The 20194-nt window shown below is 41.2% G+C and overlaps 1 protein-coding gene across 1 annotated transcript in view; it reads right to left on the reverse strand.

Moving 5' to 3' along the window:
- The window catches only part of PDCD1LG2 (programmed cell death 1 ligand 2), a 56708-nt gene that overhangs the window by 26140 nt on the left and 10374 nt on the right, over positions 1–20194 (reverse strand). Inside the window, exons 2-3 of the mRNA XM_003783041.2 lie at positions 17739–17807; positions 9150–9455 (exon numbers count right to left, since the gene is read on the reverse strand). Coding sequence (XP_003783089.2) covers positions 9150–9455; positions 17739–17793 — 361 coding nt within the window. The 5' untranslated portion in view covers positions 17794–17807. The remainder of the gene's footprint in view (positions 1–9149; positions 9456–17738; positions 17808–20194) is intronic.

Consider the following 20194-nt stretch of genomic DNA (forward strand, 5'->3'; position numbering starts at 1 on the left):
CTTCAATGGAATTACCATGAGAAGATGATTCTTTTTTTTGAGACAGAGCCTCAAGCTATCCCCCTGGGCAGAGTGCCGTGGCACCACAGCTCACAGCAACCTCCAACTCCTGGGCTCAAGCGAGTCTCCTGCCTCAGCCTCCTAAGTAGCTGGGACTACAGGAGCCTGCCACAATGCCTGGCTATTTTTTTTTTTTTTTGGTTGCAGCCGTCATTGTTGTTTGGCGGCCTGGGCTGGATTTGAACCCACCACCTTAGGTGTATGTGGCTGGCACCTTAGCCACTTGAGCCACAGGCGCCGAGCCGAGAAGATGATTTTTTATGCAACTGCAGAAGTCTGGGGTTAGAGTGACATAAACAGAAAGAAGAATATGTTCTCCTGGAGGGCTTAGAAGCTCCTAGAACAGTGGTTCTCAACTTTCCTAATGCTGCGGCCCTTTAATACAGTTTCTGTGGGTCAGACCCACAGGTTGAGAACCACTTTCCTAGAACCAGTAGGTAAGGAGAATCAGGTTCTGAAGCAGTAAACTTACGGTAAACTTGACCTGGTTAGACTAACCAATCTCCTTGCAGCCAAATTTTGGGTTATCTCTGGCAATTAAGCAGCATCTGAAGTGTACATTTTGATTACTCACTTTCTCTCTTACGTTATTTCTTTATACTTTTTCTCCTTGGTTCAATATCCTCTTATAGTCATTTAATTCTATCATATTGTAGATTATTTCTTCAAGCTTTCAGTCCTTTAGGGGAAGTAAAGTAGAATAAACAGATTTACAGGATCAGTGTGCTGTGGGTGAGGGTCTACTCAGGTTGCTTTAGACAAGAAGCTGACCTTGGTGTCCTGCTTGAGAGGTGAGTTCAGAGGTTCCAGGGCCAGGAATCAGGAGCTTGGATGAGCCTTAGACTTGGGAAGCATAAATGAAGAAGCAGTTGGAGGGGAGAGATCTTCAGCTTAAACAATCAGCAAGATTTGGGGAAGGGACAGGAGCCCACATCCTACGTTTTTACAACATCAAAAATGCTTCCATAGTCGCTTTCTCATTTGGGAAGTGGCTGAAAAGGCATTGCTTCCCACAAGGGGAAGCTGGACTGAGGGTAATGTTCTTAGGAAAAGATGAGCAAAGTTTAGAATTTCAGAGGTGGAAGTAATCTAAGAATTTAAGTCATTTAACTAACTGCTCGTAAAAAAATATTTTCTACAGCAATTGTGCTAGATAGCTATTCTGATGAACATTCCACATCAAGCACTTAAAAGTAATATGTATTCTATAGACTTGGGATGTTCTTTTTTTTTTTTTTGCCTTTTCAAATTGTTATTTTATCCATTTTTTTCTGTTAAAAAGAAAAGCATAATTACCACAAATCACAAAGGGCTAAAGCAGTGGTTCTCAGCCTTCCTAATGCCGTGAGCTTTTAATACAGTTCCTGCGAGTTGCAACCCACAGCTTGAGAACCGCTAGACTAAAGCAAGACCAGAATAATGAATGAGCCACTTAAGCCTGGAAAGCAGATATTCTCAATAATATTAATGTTATAACACAAGCTCATTCAAGTATTCTACATTTCCTTCTGTTTTGTTTTTGTCCTTTAAATGTGATATCCTAGCACATGGTAAGGATAACATACCATGAGCTGAAGGTGAAACCTTCTCTGAAAAGCCAGATGACAAGTTTTCCTTTCCAGTGAGAAATAAATTCTTATCTTCTGTGCCATCAACATGGCTGAAGGAGGAGAGGGTGGGGTCTAGTGAAAACCCAGGGATTGCCCCATACTGGAGATCCTTGGGATCCCATTCAGGAGGGTACCAGATGATCCAGATCACCATTCCCAGGTATCTGGCAACAAACGAACAAAAAACCTTCACCCTCCTAACTAGCTGTTTTCCTTACCTCTCTTCCCACTTCCAGGGCCTTCTAAGCAGGTTACTTTCTTTTTTTTTTTTGAGACAGAGCCTCAAGCTGTCCCCCTGGGCAGAGTGCCGTGCCACCACAGCTCACAGCAACCTCCAACTCCTGGGCTCAAGCAAGTCTCCTGCCTCTGCCTCCCAAGTAGCTGGGACCAGACCACAGGCGCCCGCCACAACACCCGGCTATTTTTTGGTTGCAGCCATCATTGTTGTTTGGCAGGCCTGGGCTGGATTCGAACCCGCCACATTAGGTGTATGTGGCTGGTGCCGTAGCCACTTGAGCCACAGGCGCCAGCCAGCAGGTTAGTTTCTTTTGTAAAAATCAAATGTCAGGAAAGAAGGAGAAAAGAACTATGATGGAATAGAACGAAAACATTTAACAGCTTTGACTTGGCAGCTTACACCTCTACCTGAGCCCCAGGCTAGGGCAGTGCAGGATGTCCCCTCTCTGCCAGTGTGCATTTGCTCACAGGCACAGGAGAAAGTGAAAGAGAAGCATGGCTGAGGCACACAGACCTGATGTTGGTGCTCAGCTGTTGTGTTGGCAGGGACAACCTTAGAAGGGGACAGAATGAAGAGGGTTTGGGCAGGTTGTTGTTTTGTGTCTAGGGTCTTAGATCTTCACAGGAGGATGGCAGGTGTGAAGTGGCTAACCCGCCACCCCATGGCCCTGCCACTCCTGGCATATGTACATAGTCCTAAATTCAAGTGTCTTCAGAAAGTGATGATGTCAACTACTCTTTAAACATTAAATCCTAAAGTGTTACAAAAAATAAAGTCCCCAACCCCAACCTATGTTGAGATAGAGTCCTAACCTCCCTCCCTCAAAGGGGCTGGTTTCTTCTTTCTGGACTTTCTGTGGGAGAGGATGGCAGATCCTGGCCTGGGAGTAAACTTTAGATAATAACAGGCTTTCCCCACACCCCAAGCCTTGCTTGTGCCCCCAAACCCAGCAGAAGACAAACACTGAGGTTTCTGTGGTGCTAGATTTAGTACAGGGCTGAGTGACCTGAAGGATAAAAAGGAGGAATGAACAGGAGGAGGAGGGGGTCCTGGAGCCCAGTGTCTGGGACAACATGGGGCAGGCATCAGCCCAGGTAGGGAAAGGCCTCAGAACCCACCATCATAGCAGAGACGGACACTTGTCATCACTGGTATGAGACAAGTAGGTCACAGGAATTGAGATGGGCTTCACATTACTAACCACTGGGAGGGGAAAGGTGGGCAAAGGGCACAGGCTAAAAGCAATGAGGTGCCCAAAATAGAGGACAAGCCCTTGCTGCCTGGGATGCTGTCTCCTTGTCCCGGCCTTTGGGGCCAACAGTGGGACCAGTTGAAAAGGAAGCCAGGAAAGTTTCAGTAATTGAGCAGAGACCACAAACTTCTGCATGTTGCCCAGTTCCCATTGAGAGTGAGCACGCAGTTAATACCTGTAACCCACGTACCTCCTGTCAATACCAGTCTACCAGTCAGTCCTTCATCACCCTCCTTAGGTTTTGAGGACCGCAGACTCCCATTGTCATTCACAGCCCAACCCAAGCAGTCAGTGGATAAAAGAGGGAAGTCAGGGCAGGTGGGCATGGTGGCTTGAGCCTATAATCCTAGCACTGTGGGAGGCCGAGGTGGGAGGATCCCTTGAGCTCAGGAGAGCAAGACCAGCCTGAGCAAAAGTGAGACCTCAATCTCTACTAATAATAGAAAAATTAGCCAGGCATTGTGGCAGGTTCTAGTGGTAGTCCTAGTTGCTCAGGAGGCTGAGGCAGGAGAATGGATTGAACCTAGGAGTTTGAGGTTTTAGGAGTTTGGGGTTGCTGTGAGCTTTTGGCTGATGCCACAGAACTCTAGCATGGAGCAACAGAGCAAGACTCTGTTTCCAAAAAAAGAATGAAAGAAAGAAAAGAAAAAAAAAATAAAAGAGAAGAAAAGCTGAGAAGTCAGGTACACTCCATGCACACATATACTTTCTTACTGAAGGTTTCACCAACTGGCAGAATCCCCCCAGCCCCAACTCATCTTCATCCCTCATTCCCAGCAGGGTCAGCTAGACAATGGGCAGAGATAGATAGCTTGCAGAAGAGGGATACAAGATAGGGAGCTCCCAGGAGACCCTAGGAGAATGGTACCTTTCTCCACCTTCTAAGGAGACAAAGCTTCCTTGAGATCTCAGAGATCTTTTAAGACAACGTAAGAAACGTTTCCAAGACTCAGCTGCCAGATGTTCATCTTTTCCTTGGGGTGGGGGATATGTTCAAGCTGAGAAAAAGTGTGTTCCAGATGCCAGCTGACTCTGTTCTCCAACAGTTTGAAACAGACTTAGCCTTGGGGTTTCAAGGTTAGGATGAAGGTTGTCATGGCAGGATGGGGCCTGGCGTGAGGCAACAGCAAGCAGAGTGAGGACATGACAGTGGCAATGTGTGTAGACACAGGACATCAGCTTCAAATGCTGTCACAGCAGGGATGTTTGCACACAGCTCTGATATGGGCCACCCCAAATCTCACTACACATACAACTCGCCAGTCCAAGCCCAGGCACATCCAGAGAAGGTGGGAGCTTTTCAGGTTGACTCCACTGAGGAAAACAGGCATTTCAATTTCTGCTCCACAATAGAGCAACTTAAAAAAAAAAGTTATTTTCAAAAACAACTTAAAAAAAATTATGTCCAAGAAATTCCAAGGAGAGGGGAAAGACATTACTTTCTGTGGATTAGGTGAGGGTTTCTTGACTTTTTTTCTTTTGTCTTTTACGGTCAAGTTTGTCTGCTCACTCCTCCTTCCCATTTTCCTAAGGATTGAAAAGATCACAGAAGGGTGGTGCCTGTGGCTCAGTGAGTGGGGCACCAGTCCCATGTACCAAGGTGGTGGGTTCAAACCCAGTCCCAGCCAGACTGCAATCAAAAATCAATGTGCCAGGCACCTGTAGTCCCAGCTAATTGGGAGGCTGAGGCAAGAGAATCGTCTAAGCCCAAGATCTGAGCTTGCTGTGAGCTGAGATGACACAGCACTCTATGGAGGGTGACAAAGTGAGGCTGTCTCTAAAAAAAAAAAAGAAAAGATCAGAGAAAATAAAACAAATCATCTTTCAATAGTCTCTTCTGGTATGAGTACCATCTCTTTGGGCCGGGGAGTAAAGGGTGTGGGGAGAGGCTAAAACCTTCCTTCAACCCCTACTTTTAGATCTTATGGTTTTTCCTAGAAGATGGCAGAAGAGTATGGTGGGGACAGCAGGGAGAGAACTCAGCGATGACAAATGCAGTGATGACAAAGTCTAGATGACCAAGGGCCTAGTGGCCTTGGGGCAGGTACTCCTGGAGTCTCCTGTGGGACAATGCTGGGCACTGGGGCCTACAGGGCATGCTTGGGAGCTGTGTAGTTTGCTTGATGGGGAGTAGGAGGAGATGGTGGGTGGGAACCCAGGTTGTGGCCTACCAGCTGCAGGCAGGGCTGCAGAGTGATTTTTAAGACTTGATCTATCCTGCTTTCTTTAGAGAAAGACCCAAGTACCAGTGGTCTTCAACTTTTTTACTTGTATTCTTCCTAAAGGAATTATGATGGGCCAGACGAGGTGGCTCATGCCTATAATCCTTGTACTCTGGGAGGCAGAGGTGGGTGGATTGCTTGAGCTCAGGAGTTTGAGTCCAGCCTAAGCAAGAGCGAGAACCTGTCTGCTAAAAATAGAAAAATTGGCTCAGCACTGGTAGCACAATATTAATGGCGCCAGTCACATACACCAAGGCTGGAGGGTCTGAACTCAGCCCAGGCCAGCTAAAACAACAATAACAACTGCAACAAAAAGTAGCCAGGTGTTGTGGTGGGTGCCGAGAGGCGAGAGAATCACTTCAGCCCCAGCAAGAGTTAGAGGTTTCTGTGAGCTGTGACACCATAGCCCTCTACCGAGGGTGACATAGTGAGACTCTGTTTCAAAAAGTAAGTAAACAGGGCGGTGTCTGTGGCTCAAAGGAGTAGGGTGCTGGCCCCATATGCCAGAGGTGGTGGGTTCAAACCCAGCCCCAACCAAAAACTGCAGAAAATAAATTAAATAAATAATTTTAAAAATAGAAAAATAAGCCAGGTATAGTGGCATGTGTACCTAGAGTCCCAGCTTCTTGAGAGGCTGGGGCAAGAGGATCACTTGAGCCCCCGAGTTCGAGGTTGCTGTGAGCTAGGACGCCATGGCACTATAACCTGGGGAAACAGGGTGAGACTCTGTATCCAACAATAAGAAAGAAAGAAAGATATAGTATGTACCTTCTCATATATTAAGTTGAGTTTTAGAATTCTCTACAAGTTTCTAGACTAGAAAAATAGATAATGTTTAGCATCTTACAAATACTTATGTTTTTCAGTGAAACAATTATTTCATTCTTACATATGTATCCACTGGCATTTAAATATCAAAGAAGTGTCTTTTATGGATCTTAAAGCTAACTGATTTTTTTAAAAAGAAGGTGTTTTTTACACACACCAGCATCCATTGAAAGTGACATACCAAAATTTCAGTTTAAAAGTCAGAGCTTTACATTGTTTCTTTTCATTTCTTGAATCTCACTTCCTATTTTACTTTCCCTACAGAATTTTACCTTAATGCATTATCATAATGATTTATAGCTTTTATAAAAAGATATAAACATAACATTTTGATTGGGCAGCTCCTTTATTCATTGTCCTTATGTGTCTTTACAAGAAAATATTTATAGCTATTGAAATTAAAATTTTTTTCTTGTGACTATGAAGCTTTACGCATTCAGAGTTTTCTTCTGCACTGAGATCCAATTCCATTAACAGCATCTACTTCATCAAAATCTAAAATATTATAAGTATCAATAATAAGCATAAAAGATAAAAATTTACTGGAAACACATCTCTTAATGAGATGGATAGGGACCTCTTTTTCAATTGTTCATGAATCTGAGGATGCATGTGACATGGTCGGAACAACTCTATATGATAGAATTCAACACCAATTTTATTTCTAGTTTGTTTTTTTTTTTTGAGCTAGAAGGGCTAAAGAATCTTGTTCATATGAGTAAGTCAGTGGGAGTGGAAGCAGTTTTGTTATAGCAATGTCATTTCATTCTTTGAATGACAAGATTTATATGCTAAAACCTATTTATTTTTTCATTATCAGCTGTTAACTCTGTTAGGATTTCCTTCAATTTTGTTGAAGGGAGCAAATTTGATCCTTCATATCTGCAAAAGGATTTGGTAGGCCTGACAGTTCCCTCAGGTGTCAGTGTTTCTGATTACTTTTGTTCAGCACTATGGAGATTTTTACTCTCCAGGTAATGGACTGTATTCGTGGCTGGTGAGACATAGGCTCTTTATGAAGTAGGAAAAAGCAATAGTAAAAGAGGAAGTATATTAGGGGAATCCCCAAGAACCTTGCCTGGCAAGCACATTCCAGCTTATCAATTTTGGGAAGGGGTACTTGGGGAAAGTGAGGATCTAGAAACTCATTTCCTGAAACTGCCTGTGCCCAGATATCCCTTAGAAAGTCTCTGTGACTTACACACACACACACACACACACACACACACACACACGCCAGTTTGATGACTTTAAGGAACAAGTCTATTCCTTCCCTCTGAGAAATCCCTGGTCTAGAAGATGGAAATAGAGTGACTCCCCAGGAATGGAGGCAGTCCTCAGCCTGAGAGAAAGAGAGGGATGACTGGCCCCCAGTACAACATTCAGAGACACAGATCAATAAACACAAGGGTGGTGATTTAGGGGTGCAGATAGGTGAGGCTCTTGAGAATGCATAGCCTTCTTTCCTTATATTAATTGAACTCAGACTAACTTCAGTTTTCTAGAGTTTCACCCAGCTGATGCTTGGATAGAGGAAATGCAACAAAGAAACAAAACAGTTGCATTTAAGCTAATAGCTTTTCTTGTGGTTTCTCAATTATGGTTTCATTTCATTGATGGTTGAGGTGTGAGGAGGTCATTGTCCCTGTAACAACTGAGGATCTTTTAACCTGCTCTCTAGATGTTTACCATATGTCAGGCGCCATACTGAGTTCTTTATGTTCAACATCTCTCTTAGCATTTACAATAATCCTATGTGGTAGGCCCTCCTTTCACCAGTAAAAGCATGAGGTGAGGAACAGTGAAATCACCTGCCCAAGGACCCAGAAGAAAACATTTCCTCTTGTGTCCAGTCCTAGTTTGTCCTTCTTTGTAGCGGATTATAAAGCTGCACCATTGCTGCCAGGGTTAACCGTCTTTGGGAGCCAAAATCCCCACCCTCTAGAAGGCAATACAGACCATGTCAGCCCTTAGGAGTGGAACAAGGAGGGGCCAGAGAAATACTTGTCTAGTTTGACTCAGAACACTGAATGGAACCTGGGAAATATAAGCCAGCAAACACGCTAAATTGATTCTTTTACGGTTGTTATATGATCTTTCCCAGAACGAACAAGAATGTGAAGATTCTCTTCAGATTTTGGTTCTCAGCTTGTGTTGGGGTGGAGAGAGCCCTGGATCCAGAGGAGTGGGAACAGCTATTGACTCGAAGGGCTCTCTGCAGCTACCCCCTTCACTTCTCTGACTTCCGCTACTTAATCTGCTAGAGAGAGGGCTTGGGTTTGAGCAGAGTTTCCCAACTTTTTAACTTTTTATGAACCAGATAAGAAATCAAATTTTATACCATGACCCAATAGACAGACAGACAGATACACACACCCCTCTGGAACAAGATTTTTACCAAACAACACACTCAGCCCTTCTGGGTGATATCCTCTGATCTATTCTATTTATTTCATTTTAGTCATTCGTGTGTGTGTGTGTGTGTGTGAGCATCCATCTGGTTGCTCCTCATTAAATTGATATTTTAATACATTTTAATGGCAGGCAAACCATGTTTTAAAAAACTGTGGACTAGAGAAATAAACTACTGGAAAGGGTAGCTTAATATCAAGTCAGAGACGTTCTAGGGGAAAATCTGGACTGAGGCAAAGCTTATCTTTAGCACCTTCTTACCTTTCAGGGACTCATTTTTTTTTTCTTACCTTCCTCTAGCCTTATTTTATTCCTATAGCTCCTACCCCTATTTACTTTAACTTCAATTGATTTATAGTCAGATGTCAAAAAGGTGCTTTTGTTTTGTGTGAAATAGGTCTACCTCCTTAGAATCAACCTTCTGCCTTTTGCTCCAGGGACTTGTGGTGAATTTCTGTTCCTGCAGCTAACGCAGGTTCTCTTTAGGAGAGATGCCTCTGTGGATTCTTGTTGTGGAAACCACTCACCTCTGACTTTCAGAGTCAGGTACTTGTAGTCCCAGGCAACCCCACAGATGATCAGGCAGCGGTACTGCCCTGCATCCCTCACTTGGACGTGAGGGATGTGGAATAGGGCCTTCCCCAGGGACAGCTGCTCCTCCAGCAAAGTGGCTCTTTTAGCAGGCAAGGCTGTATCGTTTTCTACCTTTTGCAAAATGGCTTTTATTTCTTCAAGTTTCACTTGGCCTCCAGTGTCAAAATCACACTCCAGGGTCACATTGCTGCCATAGTCTACTATGTACAGCTCCTTAGGGACGGTCACTGTGAATAAAGCTGAAAAGAAAATAAGACATTTTGTCACAGCCTGTCTTTACTTTACATTCCAATTCTTACAAAGTGGAAGCTGAGACTCAGCCCCCCATTTTCCAGGAGATGACTCTCATGATCTGGGCATTCCCTTGGGGTCTTTTCTCTCCTTTGCTCCATCCACCTGGGCAGGAGTGAAATTCTTTATATTTTTATTTTTATTTTTAGAGAGAGAGTCTTACTGTGTCACCCTCGGTAGAGTGCTATGGCATTGCAGCTCACAGCAACCTCCAGCTCTTGGGCCTAGGTGATTCTCTTGCCTCAGCCTCCCGAGTAGCTGGGACTACAGGTCCCCGCCATGATGTCTGGCTATTTTTTGTTGCAGTTTGGCCAGGGCCAGGTTTGAACTCGCCACCCTTGGTATATGGGGCCGGCACCCCACTCACTGAGCCACAGACGCTGCCCCCAGGAGTGAAACTCTTGACCCACTGCTCTGAGATAGTTCTCTCCTCTACAGACTCCCAGCTGAGCAGCTGATTGCCTTCCTGTGCCTTCTCAGGCAGCCTGGCAAGAGCTGCTGGTGGACAGGTACTGCATGCTCTTGGTGGCCTCTCCTACCCTCTCCCTGGGAGCCCTCAAGTCATTCAGGTCTCCCCTCACATGACAACAAAATGTCTCCTAAGACTCCCCTTCCAGCAAGGTCTGAGCTCCTTTTACTTAGTTGCCTTCACATCCTATTACATAGGTTCAATGTCTCTAGTCTATATGGACCAGTTTGTATCTTTCCTTGCCAAATATCACTTCCTCTCACCAGTGACAGTAACAACAGCATATATCATTTGTTGAGTTCTTACTATGTGTTAAACAATCTGCTAACAGGTAATCTCATTTAGTCTTCCCAGGAAGCCAGTGAGGTCAGCAATACTGCTATCCTCTTTTTAAAAAAAGAAACCAAGGCATAGAAAGTTTAAGCAACTTTCCCAAGATTGCATAGCCAGGATCAGATCAAGTATTTTTAAGTGCCAAATGTTCTATCACATCATACAAGCCCCCAGTGATGTCAAATAAAGGGAAAGGATATTTAATGTACACCTACTATGTGTCAAGCCAGCCACTGTGCTAACCACTTTATATCATTTAATACTGAAAATATGACCATGAAATATGCACTATCAGTATGGTTTTGTAGTTAAGGAAACTGGTTCAAAGAAGTTCACTTCAGGACACGCAGTTAGTAAACTTAAAATTCACAGTCAGCCAGATGTTTGATTTCAAAATCTGTAGTTTCCACTCACAAAGTATTTTTCAAACTTTGTACTGTGAGGCACACACCACCAGAAGTATGTAAGATGATTTTAAATGGAGAAGAATCAAGACCTAAAGGAAGTACAATTATTCAGAGGGGAATTTATTGCCTTGTAATTCTATTTCAATCCCTCTTTTACATATAATTTGCAACTCTCACATCTGGCTATTTTTCTTTTTAATAAAACAGGAAGCTTACCAGGTAAGTAATAGTACCTGGGTAGAATTTGATAACACTCCTTTATTTTCATTGCATTTATTTTGGTTCCAATCCTCTATTTCCCAGTACAAGTGATACTGATTTTCCATCTACAACAGGGGCATCCTGCTTTGCCAAAAAAAAAAAAAATTAAAACTAGAATTGATTTAAATAATTCTATAAAAAATAATAGCATAGGGTGGTGCCTGTGGCTCAAAGGAGTAGAGCACCAACCCCATATGCTGGAGTTGGCAGGTTCATATCCAGCCCTGGCCAAAAACTGCAAATAATAATAATAATAATAATGACAGCATAAGTAGTAGTGAAACATGGCAAAAGCAGTGAAGGTGTTGTCTGCATGAAAAACTATTCACAAATTATGCTATTTCCATTATTAATGACATATAGAAAGATCTTGAATTAATTTCCAAATCATCACAGAAGATTCCATCAAATTATGTTCCATAGAACCTGATTCACTTACTCATGAATTTCTTCATTTATCCATTCAATGAATATTTGGGGCTTCATCTAAGCACTAGTTACTCTAGAGGTTCTTTTAGTATAAAACATGGTCTAAGAGCATAGGATTTTGTGACAGAGGAGCCTGGGTCCAAATCTTGACTGTACTAGGATTAGAGTCCTTTGACTGTGAGCTTGTCATTTAACCTTCATGAGTTTCAACCTCTTTATCTGTAAAATGAAGTTGATGTCTGGCTCTCACTATTGTGGTGAACACTGAACGAGGTGATAGATGTGAAGTGTTTAGGTCTGCGATAGTGGGCCCCCAGCAAACATTAGCTCCTTTCTTTTGTTCTTGGAAAAGTGGTAATTCATATATGGAATGCATGGTGATTCTTTATTAGCCAAGAAAGCCCATCTATTCCTGGACCTGATTTCTCAGGATGTAGTCTAAGTAACTTTTTCTTGCTGTTTGAATGGTCCATGTTGCAATTCTCTTCTAATTCAAGATTTTCTTCCCACTATCCGGTAAGTCTTTGAAGTCAATGAGCAGGTTGAGTTTGCTTTGATATCTCTGGTATTTAGCACATACTAAGTTCCGTTAAGAGTTCTGCAAATACATGGCAGAAAAAGGAAGAAAGAACGATGAGCCTGATCATAGGGACTTCTTTTTTCCTTTCATCAAACTGTGGCTTGCCTGAGATCACATAACTTGGCTTCTTAATTGCCACATGACACAATAGTGACATGTACAAAATTGAGATTTATCAAAAATTACTGACCAGCTTATATCTTGCCTCTACCCCCTCATTTCAGCACATTCATGTGTCCTTCTACAGAGATTCATGGTACAGAGAGGAGTTCACATCCACCAAGCTCCTTGTGTGCAGGATAGGAGCAGGAACAGGGCTACAGGGGAGTACTTCTACCTAAAACAATGTCAAGCACAGCTGTACTTGCAGGGCCAGGTTTCTATATGATTCCATTTTTCAGAATCTGCATTACACTTGTGATAACTCTCTCAGGGTCTCTATAATGGCAAACTTCTTCTTCTTTTTTTTTTTTTTTAGAAGACAGTCTCACTTTATTGCCCTTAGTAGAGTGCTGTGGTGTCACAGCTCACAGCAACCTCCAACTCCTGGGCTTAGGCAATTCTCTTGCCTCAGCCTCCTGAGTAGCTGGGACTACAGGTGCCTGCCACAACGCCTGGCTATTTTTTTGTTGCAGTTTGGCCAGGGCTGGGTTTGAACCCTTCACCCTCAGTATCTGGGGCCAGTGCCCTATTCACTGAGCCACAGGTGCCGTCCTAATAGCAAACTTCTTAATGTAGATCCTTTTAGGATAAAAACCATCTCTAAATACTTGAGTTATTAAGTCTGTTATACCTAAGATAGAACCACCTGATACCAAACCCACCCTTCTCGGGAAGAATAACATTTATTTATTCATTCATCAAAACTGTTATTAACCATCTTCTATGCACCAGGTTCAGAATAACTAGAAGATTAATTGGTTTTTTGGGGTCTAATTTTGCCTCAGTTAAAGCTCCTAAGACACAGAAGACTTTGAGCTTACTTGTTCCATATAAATTGAGGGGTTTAGAAAATGCAAAACACTTTTGGGTTTACTACTTTCACACTGAGAAAACTTGTGGGGAAAAATATTTACTACTATTTTTACTCTTCTCATAATACTTCCTTCTTTTTTTAGACATGACAAAATAGCAAACAGTCAAGGAAATGAGGCTTGCAAGAAAGGCTAGTTGCTGAGTCTAAATGACAACAAGGATTGAATAGAAGCCTTTGGTAGAGACTCTATTAATCTATTTAGCAGATTTATTTACCACACCATGTTTTCTTCTCTTGAGAGAGGGCAAGCCTGTAACTTCCTCTGGAATTCCCCTCAGCTTACTGCAGAACTCCCCTCTGTACTTCCTGGGCCTTTGATAAAAGTCCATTTTCTGATTGCTTTCCTCCTCTGCCTTGTGCAGAGCATGTTCTAGGGGTGGTAGGCATAAAGCACACTACTCTAAGATAGGTGGCATTTCCCTCTAATATTTATAAGAGAAAAGAGCAGTTAGCAAGCATGCATCATGTATCTGAGCAGCTCAGAAAAACTAGAAGATCAATTGTTGTTTGGTCTAATTTTGCACTGGTTAAAGCTTCTAAGACATGCAAAACTTCGAGCTTGATTACCTCGTATACATTGAGGGGGTTAGGAAATGCAAAACACTTCTGAAATCCTAAAACATTCTTAGTTGTTGTAAATTACTGAGGCAATCAAAACACTCTTGCAGACAGTTTTGTGTGAATCACTAAACAGAGGGCCTCAGTTTTAGTTTATGCCAGAATCACCTGGGAGGCAAAACTACAGACCCCACTTTGAGTCTGTTAAAATTAAATTCTTTGGGAGTAAGACCAACAACAATTAGAATAAAATTTCCTGGGAGCTTCTAATGTGCAGACCATTGAGAACCATTAGTTTGACAAATATTTGTATTTGCATTTGCAAACATCATTTACCATCTTGCCATTCAAAGTGTCCTGCTTAACTTCACCTGTGAATTAGGTAGAAATGAAGAATCTCAGGACTACCCTGGATCTAGAGAATCAGGATCTGTGTTTTAACAAGGTCAGAGTGATTTGCATGCATATTAATGTTTGAGAACAAGAGTTAGAATACTGCTCTGCATTTAGACGATTATTGGGAGGTAGAGTAATAGTTAACATCTTTTAACAACTATGGTAAGTCAAACACTAACCCTTACATTACCATCTCAGTTAATGTTCCCAGCAACTCTGCAAAGTAGAAGTTACTATCTACATTTTACAGATGGAGAAACTGAGGCTTAAAGAAGTGACACAATTTGCCCAAGGTCAAAGAGTAGCAGCTCATGGAATTAGAATTCAACTTCATCTCTGTGGCCCTACTGCACATTCATCCCTGTGCTGCTAATACCTCTACAGATAGGACGATGTATCCACTAGTGCGTGTATACTAATGAGATAAACTTTTCTTAGCTTAATGCTAAAGCAAAGACATATGTTTTCTATTCCATGTGCCACATGGTTATTAAATTAACTTCAACTTATCTTTGAACACCTGAAGTTATTAGGCAAAGGGCTTGAAGTTAAAGGGCAAAGGACTTGATGGAAACACAAAAAAACTTCTACACAGCAGGTCCTTTAGCCAGATTAAAGCTGCTAACTTGAGTAATGCTGGAGCTGTTTTGAATATTCTCAGGGGAAGTTTGCTTTTCATTTGCAGCCAGGCGTCAATGGGAGTCAGCACCTGTCACATCTCCAGAAACACAAAACAAATTATTTGCATTGCCTCCCAAGATAGCTTTCCTTTAAGCTCATTTTATATTTTTCCTCTCATTTAACAATAAAAAAGTCTGAGTTTTTTCAGACTATCTACACAACGTACTTGAGAGGTGAGCATGGAGTGGGGCTGCTTTCTACAGCCACCTTCTTCATAAAACTCTGAAGTTTCTGGCTTAGGACAAAATCCTGCTCTGTGTACCTGGCTCATGGTCTGATCAATGGGGGAACATTGCATGGAGACTTGTCTTAGCTTAGAAATTCTTTCCCCAACCTGATTCTTCTCCTTTCTATTACTCAGTGGCCAGCACAAGTTGCTTTGGAGCTGAAGACAGGCTAAGTGGAGTGTCACAGGCTGTGGGCCCTGCCCCAGAGTAATCTCAAACCTCAACATATGCCCTCTGGTTTTCATCCACCTCTAGAGCATGAAGAAAGTGGAAAACTTCATTGAGAAAAGGAAGATTAGAGTTGCTCTTTCCTCTCATACTTGTTAAGGTATGAAAAAATATTTCTGGGTTACAAAATGTCCTTAGGTTTAGAAATAAAAATATAAGAAAATATAAACAATATAGAAATACTAATCAAAGAGATGTGATATTGGCAAAAGGATAGATTAATGGAACAGAATAGACTCATATAAAGATGACTTATTGATTTTTGACAAGATTCAAAGGCCAGCCAATGGAGAAAGGGCAGTTATTGAACAAGTTGGGCTGAGCATCCATATACAAAAATAAATGTACCTCAACCTATACCTTATACCTTATACAAAAATTAACTCAAAATGGATCATAAACCTACATATAAAGTGTGCAGAATAAAATACAGAAGAAAATCTTTTAGATCTTGGGTTAGGGAAAGAGTTTTTAGATATGACACCACAAACATGATCCGTAAGGGTATATTTTGATGAATTAGACATCATCAAAGTTAAAGTATTTTCTCTGTATAAACATAGTTAAGAGAATGAAAATATGGCTTGGCACCTGTAACTCAGTGGTTAGGGCACCAGCCACGTACACCTGGGCTGGTGTTTGAACCTGGCCTGGGCCTGCTAAACAACAATGACAACAACAAGAACAACAACAACAAAAAACAAAACAAAACAAACAAACAAACAAAAATGCCTGTTGGCATTGTGGCGGGCACCTGTAGTCCCAGCTACGTGGGAGGCTGAGGCAAGAGAATCCTTTAAGCCCAAGAGTTGGAGGTTGCTGTGAGCTGTGATGTCAGAGCACTCTACCAAGGGCAACATATTGAGACTCTATCTCAAAAAAAAAAACCAAACAAAAAAAGAGAATGAAAAGAAAGGCCACAGACCCACAGAGAATAGTTGCAAGTAACATATCTGATAAATGACTTGTTTCTGGAATAAAGAACTCTCAAAATTTCACAGTGAAAATAAACATCACAATTAAAAATGGCCAAATGATTTGCCTACACACTTCACCAAAGGAGATATACTGGTGACCAATAAGTACATAAAAATTTACTTAATATCATTATCCATTAGGAAATTGCAAGTTAAAACCACAATGATATAATCTACACACTTATTAGAATGATGTTAAGAAAGAAAAGAATATCACATACTAGAGAAAATGAGGAACAATTGGAACCCCGTATACTGACAGTAGGAATGCAAAAATGGTACTATGGAAAGGTTTGACAGGTTCTTATAAAGTTAAACCTATACCTACTATATGACTTAGCAATCCCATTCCTAGATATTTATCCAAGTGATGTATAACAACTTTACTTATTATCAAACAAAAATGGAAAAACCCAAATGTCTCTTGACTGGGGAATGGATAAATAAAATGTAGTACACATGTAGTGGAATATACTCAACAACAAACATAAATGAACTATTGGTAACCTACAATAATATGGATGAATCTCAAATGTACAAAACAGAGTATCTAATGACTGACCTAATTTATATGACATTCTGGAAAAGTTAAAACTATAAGAACAAAATGTAGATTAGTGGATGCTTGGGCTTATGAGTTAGGAGAGAGTTTTTGTTTGTTTGGCAAGTGATTGTGGTAGTGGTTAAATAACCATGCATTTGTTAAATCTAGTAGATATTTTTACAAAAAAGAATAAATTTTACTGTATATTTCTAGCGCCGTACCGGACTGGGAAGCCCAACAGGAGGGAGAGGAATGTGACTGGGAAAAGATTGGTCTCATACCAGCTAGAAGAAGAGTGGAGAAAACTCTTCAAAAGGTTATCAAGTTCCAAAGGAGGCATTATTTCTCAATCAAGGGTAGAATATTAGCTGATTCCTAAGTGAGGTTTGGACTTGTATCACTGAGGACCTAATTCCCTGTCCCTATCTCTGTCTTACTCTCTTACCTCCTGGTGTTCATCCAAAATAATGCACTCAGGGTCCTCTTACCCTCAAATGGTCTGAGAATTGCTTTCCTTCCTCTACATCCCCTAGTAGAATTCCTCTCTTCAAGTCCAAAGACATGCATCTAAGTTCATTGTTCATTAGACTTTAGGAAGACTGAGTTTTCTAGTCAAGTAATCCGCACTGATGTCTGAATGACCAAGGGCTGCTACTGTTGCTTTTTAAAAGAGGAACTCCCATGACTATCTAATAATAGGCAGAGTGTTTGTGAGACATTATCTTCAGGGTAATGGAGTTCCCCGGCCAATGTCTCTTTACTCTCCTGCCAGAAGGGAAGGGAGAGCTGCTTGGCATCTCACCTTTGAGAAACTCAACCTCTGATCTCTTGTATCTGTTCAGAGGTACGTGGTCTGCTCTTGTCATCACCTTTATCAGATAGTGGTGATAAGCAGATCAATAGCCTCAAGCCCCATTTCCTCAGGGACATTGACATGCACAAGCCACCCTGGGCACTATTCTTTTCCTGGTGCTTGTAATAGCCAGAAATCACATTTCCTCTCAAAGAAAGCCCTCAGCCCGAGGACCGCATTCTCATTATTGGCTTTGACTGAGGGCCACCACCTGCTCCTCTTTCTCAGGCCTCTCCCTTTGTCCTTTCTTACCTGCTGTCTGATGAAGCTGCAATCCCAGGCTCAGCTTTAGCAGTAGGAAAAGCATGTTCTGCACTTGATCTGAAATAGATAATTGAAAGTCTCTTATGCATCTTTGTTGGGTCTCATTACTTTGTTGTTTGCTCACTTTTGAAAACAGAGACATGACAAATCTTTTAGGGGATGTGGTGGAAGGCAGCTGGGAAGAGAAGTTATAGGTTGACGGGAGGGGGAAGAGGAAGTGAGGAACTCTTTATCAACCCAAGTGGGAAGCTCTTCTTCCTTTTCTAACGGGCTTTTCAGTCCTCGTGAATCACGCACACTGGTGTTATCTGTGTCCCCTTGTCTTTCTCTTGACTCCCATAACCTTGTTTGCCAAATGAATAATGCACACCGTCTTCTTTACTGGGACTGGAAGTCCAGGAATTAGATACTCAAACATAGTGCTCAGCAGAAGAGAACTATATTCTTGATAAATACTTACTAGTTGACCGAGCAGGCAAAGTAGTCAAGTTCTCTTTGTGACTGAGGTTGCCTGTCGCTTGAGCTCCCTTTTACTAAAAGGACTAGACAGGGAGGGCAAGGAACTGGCTCTGATGACTGTGCCCCACCTGGATCCTGCTCCACCTTTCCCCTTTGCTTTTTTTATCCATGGACTTTTCATGGTTGAAGCAAAAGGTAGAGGGAAAACCACTGTCAGCTATTCTGCCCTCAAAGAGGCTTTCTAACTTTTATTAGTCGCCGAGCGATTTCTTCAAGGGAAATCTGTGTGAATCATATACCTAAATCAGGTTACGAGCAGAGCTGCTTTGAATGTGATGGAAAGCCAGTGGAGGATTTGGATCAGGAGGATGACATAACCTCATTTACATTTTTAAAAGAGGTCCCAGCTTTGGTGCAGGCAGTAGGCTGTTACTGGGAGGGGGAGTTGGTTGGCAAGACTAGAAGCAGTAAGATCAGTAGAAATGTCTTGGCAAAAATCATCACACCTTACATTAGGGCAGTGGGGCTAGTAGAGGTACAAAGTGGTCTGTTAGAGATTTTAAAGATTTCTTTTTTTGTCCTTTAAAATTATTTTTAAAAAATTTCAACCACTCTTTTGAAGTATAATTGATGTACTAAAGAGGATTGTATATATGCATGTGTATATATTTAAAATACACATTTTAAAAGTATACAATTCAGTGGTTTTTAGTATATTCACAGAGTTGTGTAACCAGCACCACTATCTAATTGTGGAACATTTTCATTACCCCAAAAAGAAACTCTTTACTCCTTAGCAGAAACTCTCTATTTCCCCCTTCCTTCTCCTGCCATCCGCTGGAATGTATGACTCTACTTTCTGTCTTTATCAGTAGCTAATTTTGGACATTTCATATATATGTAATTGTACAATATGTGGCCTTTTGTGACTGGCTTCTTCCACTAACTGTATTGTTGTCAAGGTCATCTGTATTATAGCTGATGTTAGTACTGCATTATTTATGACTAAATAATACTTCATTGTACAACATACAACATTTTGTTCATCCATTCATCAATTGATGGACATTTGTATTGTTTCTGTTTGTTGTTGACTATGAATAATGCTGGTATGAACATTCACGTACAAATTTGTATACATATTTGGGTACGCATGTAGCAGTGGACTTGGTGAGCCAACTGGTGGCTCTACGTTTAACTTTTTGGGAAACTGCCACGTGTTTATCAAATATACAATTTGCAAATGCTATCTCAAATTTTGCACATTATCGTTTCAATTTCTTAACAGAGTCCTGTGAAGCATAAATGTTTTAATGTAATTTAAATTTTATTTAATTCTGAAGTACAAATTTCAATGAAGTCTAATTTTCTATTTTTTCTTTCATTGTTTTGATGTAGGTGCCATATCTAAGAAACCATTGCCTATTCTAAGGTCACAAAGATTTATAACTATGTTTTCTTCTAAGAACTAATATGTTTACTTGTTATATTTAGATTTTTGATCCATTTAGAGTCAATTTTTGTACATGGCATGAAGTAAGGCTCTAATTCCATTCTTTTGCATGTGGACATACAGTTGTCTCTGTACAACATGTTGATAAAACTAATCTTTTTCTATTGAATTTTCTTGGCAACCTTATAAGAAATCAATTGACCATAGATATATGGGCTGATTTTTGGATTCTCTTTTCTATTTCATTGAACTATATATCTGTCCTAGGGCAATACCACACAGTCTTGGTTACTGTAAATTTGTGGTAAGTTTCAAAATCAGAAAATATAAGTCCTCCAACTTTGTTCTTCCTTTTCAATATATATTTTTTGATCAATTCTGGCTGCCTTGCATTTCCATATGAATTTTAGGATCAGATTGTTCATTTCTGTAAAAAAAGGCAACTAGACTTTTGGTAGGTATTACATTGAATACATGGATCCATTTGGGAAATATAGCCATCTTAATAACATTAAGTCTTCTAATTCAGGAA

The sequence above is a fragment of the Otolemur garnettii genome, unplaced genomic scaffold (genome assembly GCF_000181295.1).
Source record: "Otolemur garnettii isolate 467f Iridium unplaced genomic scaffold, OtoGar3 scaffold00006, whole genome shotgun sequence".
Classification (NCBI taxonomy): Eukaryota; Metazoa; Chordata; class Mammalia; order Primates; family Galagidae; genus Otolemur; species Otolemur garnettii.